Here is a 10,354-nt window from a genome sequence, read left to right as displayed (position 1 = left end):
GCTTTTTAGATATAGACCTGTCAATGTTATTAGAATCTGTTGAACTGTATATTTGTAACGGTGTCTGTTTTGTATTTGATATGTTGAATACCGCACACATCAGGCTTTACATGTGTAATATCTAGGGCAATGTGACAAATACTTTTGTTTCCAACTAATATACAGTATACACTTTCACTATAAGGTTACTTCCAAACACTAAAGGATACCGTCTCTGACTAAAGATGTATAGCCGTATGTCAGTCAGGAACTCGATAGGATCCGCATGCGTGTTCTGGTTCCGTTCATCAGTTCCGATCAACCTTTCCGTCAGAGGAACTGATGAACGGAAACTATAGCTTCCGTTTGCATTACCATTGATATCCATGGTAATGCTTAAGTTTCAGTTTTGGGGTTTTTCACGGAAATAATAGAAAAGTCGACTACGCCATTGTTTCCATAACAAAAAACTGAAACTTAAGTATTACCATTGAAACCAATGGTAATGCAAACAAAAGCTATAGTTTTCATTTGGCTTTCCGTTCATCGGGCACTACAGGATAAGGCCGGATACACACGAGCGTGTGCGTTGGCGCGCGCAAAAGGCACTTGACAGCTGCGTGTGTCAGCCACGTATGATGCGCGGCTGCGTGCTTTTCGCACGGCTGCATGCTTTTCGCGCAGCCGCCATCATTATGACACTCCGTTTGGATGTTTGTAAACAGAAAAGCACGTGGTGCTTTTCTATTTTCATTCATCCTTTTCACAGCTGTTGCGCGAATCACGCTTGTCCCACGGAAGTGCTTCCGTGTGGCATGCGTGATTTTCACGCACCCATTGACTTCAATGGGTGCGTAATGTGCGAAATCCGCCCAAAGAACGGACATGTCGTGACTTTTGCACTGCGTATTCACGCAGCGTAAAAATCACGCACCTGTCTGCACGGCCCCATAGACTAATATAGGTCCGTGCGACGCGCGTGAAAATCACGCGCATTGCACGGACGTATATCCCGTTCGTCTGAATAAGCCCTAAGAGTGTTTTGTTTTTTTGTATCCTTTTTAGGATAAATTTGCCCATGATTTATAAGAGTTTTTCACCTTCTACCCCTTAACGACCGCCAATACGCCTTTTCACGGTGGCCGTTAAGGGTACTTATGCTAGAGCGGCGCCTTTTCATGTCGCTCTGACTTAAGCCCGGCATGGGTGTCCTGTGCCGGCTAAAGCCGGTGTCGGGCGGTCTAAAGACAGCTGGGCACCTGCTCTAACGGGCGGGATCGATTTCAACATCTCACCCATTTAACCCCTTAGATGCGGCGCTCAATAGCAAGCGCCACATCCAAGTGGTTTTGGAGGGAGGGAGCTCCCTCTCTCACCCCACCGACACCCTGCAATGGCAATCGCAGGGTGCCGATGGCTTCTATGGCAGCCGGGGGCCTAACAAAGGCCCCCAGGTCTGCCTGTAGTGGATGCCTGCTAGGCCATGCTCGAGGCATGACCTAGCAGGTGCCTGTCAGTTTTACACTGACAGTCAATAATACGCTGCGATACAGAAGTATTGCAGTGTATTATAAAATCGATCAGAAGATCGCATAGTGAAGTCCCCTAGTTGGGCGAAAAATAAAGTTATTAAAAAGTTAATAATAAAAAAAAAATCCCACTTTTTCCCTTAGAAAATACTTTAATATGAAAAAACAAAAAAAACCATTACACATATTTGGTATCGTTGCGTCCGTAACAACTCCACCTATAAAGCTATTCCGTTATTTAACCCGCATGGTGAATGCCGTAAAAAAAACAATGCCAGAATTTCTGTTTTCTGTTCATCCTGCCTTCAAAAAAATTTGATAAAAAGTGATAGTCGGATGTACTCCAAAATGGTATTAATAAAACCTAGAAGTCATCCCTCAAAAAACAAGCCCTCATACAGCTGTATCAGCGGAAAAATAAAAAAATGATGGCTCTTAAAACATGTCGACACAAACAAATAATTTTGAAAAAAAAAGTGTTTCTACTATAATAATAATAATAATAATCTTTATTTATATAGCGCCAACATATTACGCAGCACTTTACAATTTAGAGGGAACATGAAACAAACAATATCAGACATTACATAGTGACAAAGATCATTTACAATTCAAACCTGGGGAGTGAGGACCCTGCTCGCAAGAGCTTACAATCTATGAGGACATAAGGGAGACACAAAGTGTAACAGTGTTTGTTCTGTACAATAGTCCGGCCATTTTTATACACATGCGGTGGTAACATAAAGCTGCATGAGCCGGTCACCAGCCAGTATCCGTGTATGACGGACATGAAGAGAAGGAGTGTGAGGGAATCTTATTCTGATGACTAATCTAAATGGAGGGCCATGGAAAGGAGTCAGATTAGGGAATGTTATAGGCCTGTCTAAATAGATGTGTTTTCAGGGCACGTTTAAAACTATGTAAAAGTAGTAAAAGATACAACATTTTTATGTTATTTATACCACATAGTAAACGGCGTAAATCTAAGACGCAAAAAAGTAGCGAAATTGATGTGGGGTTTTTTTCCATTACCCCCCAAAAAAGTTAATAAAAGTTAATCAATAAATTATATGTACCCAAAAATGGTGCTATTGAAAAAAAAAAAAAAAATACAACTTGAAACCGCAAAAAACAAGACCTTACACAGCTATGTCGATTTGTAAAAATAAAAAAGTTATAGCTCTTGGAATGCGACGATGGAAAAACGTAAAAATAGCTTGGTCATTAAGGTCTAAAATAGGCTGGTCATTAAGGGGCTAAATGTTTAAAAACAATAAAAAATAAAATCGCAGAATTCCAAACTATTACTATACAACACTATATAACCCGCACGGTGAGTGACATTAAAAAAAAAATAATAAATTAACCGCCAAATTAGTTTTTGGGTAACTTTGTCTCCCACAAAAAATGGAATAAAAAGTGATCACGCAACAGCTGTGAAACTATGAATGAAAACAGAAAAGCACCACGTGCTTTTCTGTTTACAAACATCCAAACGGAGTGTCATAATGATGGGGGCTGCGTGGAAAATCACGCAGCCGCGCATCATACGGGGCTGACACACGGAGCTGTTAAGTGCCTTTTGCGCACGCAAAACGGCGTGTTGTTTGCGTGCGTAAAACGCACATGCTTGTGTGAAACCGGCCTAAGAGTGTTGTTTTTTATCCTTTTTAGGATAAATTTGCCCATGATTTAGAAGAGTTTTTCACCTTCTACTTGCTCAAGAAGGATAACTGAGGATTTTGTTTTTTTGTTATTTCCTCCAAAAGTTTTTTAAAAGTTTAGTTACCTTTTAAGTCTCAGAATATGGCGACAAAACATTTATTTTTTTTAACAACGTTTTTTTCTTTGCAAAACTTACAAAAAATATCTAAATTTGGTATTAGTATAATCTGTTTCCCAGTACACTATATGGTACAATAAATTATGCTGTGCAAAACTACAATTCGTCTTGCAAAGAACAGGCCCTCGGCTATAACGACGGAAAAATAAAAAAAGTTATAATGGGGTGGAAAAGATGAAAAATGGCTGCGGCAGCAAGGGGCTAAAATTGGAAAGAAGAACTCCTAGTGTGCTACCTGGTGTACCTGTTCACTGTCTGCTTGCCTCTCCCTAAAGAACTGCATAGCTGAAGTAACTTGTGGTATTCGGATACGTATTGGTGAGGAGTCGAAAGCTCTGGTTGAACGTAATGTCCCTGTGCAGTGTACATACACCTTTAAATTCATAAGTATTTGTCACATTTTCAAAGATTTGATATTTTGTGTCTTAACTTGACGGCGTTATTTTGTAAAAAAAACAACAAATTCTTTCATTATCATTTTATGTCAGTCTCCAACGGAAAGTTGCCATAGTGAATCTGACTCAAGCAGTGAGGAGGAACCCATAGACCGGAACAATGATGTGGTAAGGAAACGTGTCCAAGTTGTTTTTATCTTGAGCATATTAGAACAGAATTTTTTCTACATTATGTGTATTTATTATCTAGTACCTCCGTTAACTTCCCGCATTATTACTAGTCTTGTCAGTAACATTGAGCTGCTATTTGTATTTTATTTTTTAGCATTCACTTCTGCCAGGTACATGTGTTTTTTATATACCACATAATTACATACACGGAGTGCTTTCTTCCTGTAAAATGAGTGGAATGGGACAAAACTTGCCTAGGAATCCTTAACACCTCTTTCACACGATCGAGTTCGGGCCATGAAAAACGGTCTAAATGTCGGCTGCATTTCCCGGTCCGACCACGGTAGAGGTGAAAGGGATTCGTGGCATCATAGGCATTTTATGTTGCTAGGAGTTTCTGACTCCCCACAGAACTGCTGTTCCGTACTGTGTAATTTTATTCAGTACAGAACAGCAGTCCGTCACGGACCGTCTTTCATGGCCCGAATTTGGTCGCGTGCAAGAGGTGTTAAAGATTTTTTTTTTCTACTTTGGGCCTCTTTAAAAGTGTTCCCAAAATCAGATGATCAAATAAAGTCTCATTCACATGTTGCAGACGTGGTACAGTTTTTTAAGCATTTTTTTTTTATAAAACCACGAGTGGATCCAAAACAGCGGAAAAAAGACTTATAATGCTTTAGTGACCTGCCTAATTTAGCCATTAATGACGAAGCAATTTTTTCAGTTTTTTGATCAGCACATTTCAAAAGCCTTAACTTTTTTTATTTTTCCAAAGACATAGCCAAGTGAGGGCTTGTTTTTTTGGGACAGGTTGTTTTTAATGGCCATTTTGGGGTACATTTAATTTGATTCATTTTTGGGAAGCTAATGAAAAAAAAAATGGAACTTTCACCATACTTTTTTGCGTATTAAATTTACACTATCGTTTGGTATAAATAACACAACTTTATTCTGCGGGTGTTTTTTTTTTTTTTTTTTATGCTTTACTACTTTTGCGCAATAAGATTTTTATTATTTTTTAAGTATTTTCGTCGCCATATTCTAGGAGGCGTAACTTTTTTTGCTGCCGTAGCTGTATGAGCGCTTATTTTCGCGGTAAGACTTGTAGTTCTTATTGGTACCATTTTGGGGCACTTCCGAATCTTTGATCGCTTTGTATTGCATTTTTTTGGAAGGCAGAATGAACAGAAAAATAACTATTCTAGCGCTGCTTTCTATTTTTTACAGCTTTCACCATGCGGGTTAAATAAGATAAGTTTAAGGCCTAATGCACACGACCATAGTGGTGTGCACAGCCATGATTTGCGGCACGGATGACCGTGGAGTGTCACCTGCGAGCCGCCCGCAAATCGCCACGTGCATTCATTTCTACGAGCCTGGACCGCAAAACACGGCCGTAATAACACATGTCCAGACTTGTGGGTGAATTGCGGCTGCAAATATACGTTCGTGTGCATGGGGCCTTATAGATTAAGCCGTTATGGATGTGATGATACCAATTGTGTAGCTTTATTTTTTTTGTTTCTTTTCATAAAAAGTGGGTTTTTAATATTTTTTAGTTGGGATATTTTATTTGTAACTTGATTAACCCCAGGAGGTGCCCGTACATCTTGATGCAGGGGGTGGAAGTACGGATGTGCTGAGCCTGCTCAATACGCTGCGGGAGTCAGCTGTGTATTACAGCTGACACCTCGCAATAACGGCCAGAGACAGGGAGAACTCTGATTCTGATCGTTTAACCACTTGGATCCTGCGGTCAATAGCAATCGTGGCCTCTAAGCCGTTAGAAGTGGTAATCCCCTCAGACATCCTGTCGGCTGCGACGCATTCGCGGGGCGCCAATGGTGGTCATGGCCTAATGTAGTCCCCCAGGTCTGCCTTTTTATTTATTTTTTTTCCTGTTAAGCGCTGCCTCTGGTAACAAATAGCTCAATAAAGTTTTCAGTAGTGTACAAAAAAAGTAATATATTAGCTTTAATAATGGGAAAGTGTTTTTTTTTCCTCTAAAGCAGCGTAAAAAATTGGTATCACCTCATCCGTAAATTTTCAAAATATTACAGTATAACATTATTTAACTCGCACGGTGAACGAGTTGAAAAAAAACACCAGAATCGCTGTTTTTCATTCACCTTAGCGAAAGAAAAAAAGTAATTAAAATGTGATCAAAAAGTCGTATGTACCAATAAAAACTACAGCTCGTCCTGCAAAAAAATAAGCCCTCACACTACTCAATCGATGAGAAGATTAAGGTCATGGCTTTCAGAATATGGTGACACAAAACAATATTTTTTTTTTTAAACAAAAAATTTTTTGTTTGTAAAAGTAGTAAAACATTAAAAATAGTAAAGTTGACTGTTTTACCGCATAGTGAAGGATGTAAATACAAAACACCCAAAAAATGGAGGAATTTGTTTTTTTCAATTCCACCCCACTCTTTAATGTTTTTATTCAGTTTTACTGTACATTATATTGTGCTTTTAAATTGTGCCAATAGAAATTACAATTCCTCCTGTAAAAAAAAAATAAGCCTTCTCACCACTCCATTGACGGAAAAATAAAAACTTTATGGCTCTTGGAAGGCGTGGAGTGAAAAACTAAAAAGGGCTCTTACTGCAAGGGGTTAAGCAATTTTTTTCCCTTTTTTTAGTCCCACTTTGAGACTTTACAATGTGATGATTTTATCGCTTTTATAGTAATGCTTCTGTATTGCAGTGTATTATGCCTGTCAGTGTAAAACTGGCAGGCATTCTATTAGGCCCTGCCCATTGGCAGGCATTCTGTTTTGCGTCGCAGGGGTGCTGATGGGGTGAGAGTCCCCTCTCTGAAACCACTTGGATGCCGCAGTCGCTATTGACAGCTCACCACAGCTCTAACCTGCACGGGACAACCGTGTACCAGCCATTAAGGGGTTAAAACTCTGGTTTTTAAAACAAAAAAAAAGTGTGCGCGAAAGAGAAATACACAAAATCTATACTGTACAGGCCTAAAAATTTAGCTTTGCTAACGTTTTAAAAAAGGGTTACTCGGGGAGTATGATATGGAGTTGCTTTGTTACATCAGGCATAGACTCAGACCAGCAAATGAGAAACCATTGCTGTTGAATGAACTCATGTTAGGAAAAATGCAGCACGGATATCCAATACTGGTGGTGTCCTGATAGCTAAGAGAGTAAAGAGTCTGAAGAAGGGGGGGGGGGGGGGTTGACTGCTAAATGGCGATTAAGGAAGAAAGTTAAGAATTAACTTTTTTTGTTTCGGATCTAGAAGCTTACTGGACACTCTTAGGCTGGGTTCACACTGAGTTTTTTTGCAGGAGGAAAATCTGCCTCAAAGTTTTGTTTGGAATTTTGAGGCAGATTTTCCTCTGCCTACACAGCGTTTTTTGCCTGTGGCCATTGAGCGCCGTGGGCATAAAACGCAGCGAAATACGTTTTCTCTGCTTCCTATTGATGTCAATGGGAGGTCAGAGGCATAAATGGCCGAAGATATGGCATGTCCCTCCTTTTTCCCGCGAGCCGGTTTTTCCGCTCGCAGAAAAAAAACTCCTCCGCCTCCCATTGAAATTAATGGGAGGCGTTTTCTGGCGCGTTTTCCGACGCGGTTTCCGTGTCAAGAAACGTGTAAAAAAAACTGTGTCAACTGGCCCTTAATGCTAGTATGGTCTAAATTGAATGGGCGGGCAAATAACTAAACTTGAACGGATCAGTTGGAGAATTACACTATTGAGAGACTGGCTGGCAACTTATAGTCACAACTTGAGATCGCCTATCTGGTCTTCCATTGGGCATTGAGTGGCGCAAGTATCGTGCTTGACAGTAGAGTGGTCGAGTAGTACCTGAGGAGTCCTGTGCACTTGCCGCTTTCCAATTAATAGGATCTGTGTATTGTTCAAACGTCACAGGGTTGCCTAGGCATCGTTGCCGCCCCACCTGTTGTTCCTCCGTACACACTGACGTGATGTCCGATCTGACGATGTGTCAGGTGACCGCGGTGGGCAATTGTTGGCTGCAGAGGACCACGACACAGAATCAGTAAAGTACATTGCATAGTTTACATTACATTACACAGTGTATCATCTGTACTGGAACCTGCAGGGAATTTCACCCGAAAATCCGCAGCAAATTGTTGTGCAGTTTTTCGGGCGGAGTCTCCGCTGCGGAAAGCAGTGGCTGGAAAAAAATTATACTTACTCAGTTGTCATCGTGACGCGTCTCTCTGGTTTCCATGCAGCCCGGCCTCCTGGGATGATGCTGCAGACCATGTGACCGCTGAAGCCTGTGACATGGGATGAGACGTCATCCCAAGAGGCCAGCCTGGACAGAGTACAGAAGAAAGTGCCGCTATGACAACGGCCGGGGGTAAAGTTTTAACCTTTTTATTAATTTTAAGCACAAAAAAGGTTGTAGGTTTTGTCTTTGTTTTTTCTGATTTGCGATTTCTGCTGTGGAAAAAATCGCAACGATTACTATTTGTTCCGGGTTTTATCTCTCCATTAGGGCTTATTCAGACGAACGTATAATACGTCCGTGCACAGACCTATGTTAATGAATGGGGCCGTTCAGACTGTCAGTGAATTTCACGCAGGGTATGTCCGCTGCGTGAAACGCACGACATGTCCTATATTTGGCAGTGCTTCGCGCAGCACGCATCCATTGAAGTCAATGGGTGCGTGCAAATCGCGCTCGGCACACGGAAGAACCTTCCGGGTGCCGCGCGTGATTCGCACAACAGTAGTAAAATGAATGAATGAATGAATGAAAACCGAAAAGCACCACGTGCTTTTCTGTTTACAAACATAAAAACAGAGCGTCATAATGATGCCGACTGCGCGAAAATCACGCAGCCGCGCACCATATGCTGATGATACACGGACCTTTTGCGCACGCAAAACGCACACGCTCGTGTGAATCCGGCTTTAAATTCAGCATTTTCAAAACATAAATTAACGTGCTGCAGATTAAAAAACGCATTGCAGGTGAATTTATGGCGTTTTGTTCAAATCTCATTTACTTTGCTGCTACTGTAAAACGCTGCGGATTTTCCGCAATTAAATCTGTTGCGGAAAGTCTGAGCTGCTTCTGAGCGTATCCTTACAATCCTGGAAAGCCTCTCTTCTGCTCACCATGACATTTTAGTTCACATTGTGCCTGACAGGTAGCGTAGTACCATCTGCTATCGGATCAATACTTGAGAGATTATCGGAATGGCTCGATACACTGTTGCAACCGCTAGTACAAAGAACACCAGGTTTCCTTAGCGATACTAAAAATGTTCTCAACTCAATGCACAACTTACGGTGGCAAGAAAATTTCACATGGCTCACTTGTGATGTGGTCTCATTATATACCTCAATTCCCCATCAAATAGCTTACACTGCTTTGGAAGAATATCTATCCATGCATAGCAGTTATGACAAGAAATTTCAAACATACATCCTGGAAGTCCTAGTATTCTTAATGACGAACAACTACTTCCAATTCGATGAAAAATATTATCTTCAATTAAGAGGGGTATCCATGGGGGCTAAATTTTCCCCCTCAGTGGCGAATCTGGTTATGTCATGGTGGGAAGAGTCCCACATTTTCTCCAGCAACAATCAATATGGCATCTATATCGAATGGTACGGTAGATACATTGATGACATCTTACTTATATGGAAAGGGGACATCAATATCATCCCGGATTTTGTTGAGAGCCTAAATCACAATCAATGTAATCTTAAATTTACATACAGCCATGACACCACTGAAATTGTTTTTCTGGACCTAAAGCTAAGCGGCATAGCAGGCCAGACTATATCCACCGAAACATACCGCAAACCCACAGCATCTAACAATATACTCCATGCCAAAAGTAATCATTCTAAGCAAACCATTCGGGCCATACCTGTGGGAGAGATGCACCGCGCGAAACGAAATTGCAGCTCACACGATCAGTTCAAATTAGAAGAAGAACAAATCAAATCCAGACTCTCTAAACGAGGATATCCCCAATGGTCACTCAAACGAGCGAGTGACATCATGTCAAAAAAACCCAGAACACAGCTACTCCAATATCACAATAAGACCACCACCAAGCAAACCACCAAAAGCCAGCCTACATTAATCCTCCAACAGAGTAACCAATTCTCCCAAATTAAGAACTTAGTTAACCTATACTTACCGATTCTTATGGAGGACGATAGTCTGCGTACCATTCTAGCGGGAGGAATTAGGGTGGTAGCTCGCAAAGCTCCATCCTTGGGCAGCGTCCTTTCTCCATCTTACTTCAGTTCTAAAGATAAAACGAAAACAACATGGTTAGAAACGAAAGGTTTTTTTAAGTGTGGCCAACACCCCTGCAAAGTTTGTACTTATGCACACCCTACCAAAAATTTTTGCAATTCCACTCACACAGAAACATTTATCATTCAAAATTACATTAATTGTAACACAGAAT

The 10,354-nt window shown here is 40.9% G+C and overlaps 1 protein-coding gene across 5 annotated transcripts in view; it reads left to right on the top strand.

Annotated features, from left to right (window-relative positions):
• KLHL2 (kelch like family member 2) overlaps positions 1 to 10,354 on the top strand; it is a 225,830-nt gene that overhangs the window by 181,177 nt on the left and 34,299 nt on the right. The window contains exon 9 of one of the 5 annotated variants that reach the window (XM_075860274.1): positions 3,840 to 3,914. The exons of the other annotated variants lie outside the window; for them this stretch is intronic. Within the exon in view, the coding sequence (XP_075716389.1) occupies positions 3,840 to 3,914 (75 nt within the window). The remainder of the gene's footprint in view (positions 1 to 3,839; positions 3,915 to 10,354) is intronic. 5 annotated transcript variants of the gene reach the window in all.

Source organism: Rhinoderma darwinii, chromosome 1 (assembly GCF_050947455.1).
Source record: "Rhinoderma darwinii isolate aRhiDar2 chromosome 1, aRhiDar2.hap1, whole genome shotgun sequence".
NCBI lineage: Eukaryota > Metazoa > Chordata > Amphibia > Anura > Rhinodermatidae > Rhinoderma > Rhinoderma darwinii.
Note: the sequence above shows the minus strand (reverse complement) of the source record. Positions and strands in the feature narration are given on the sequence as shown.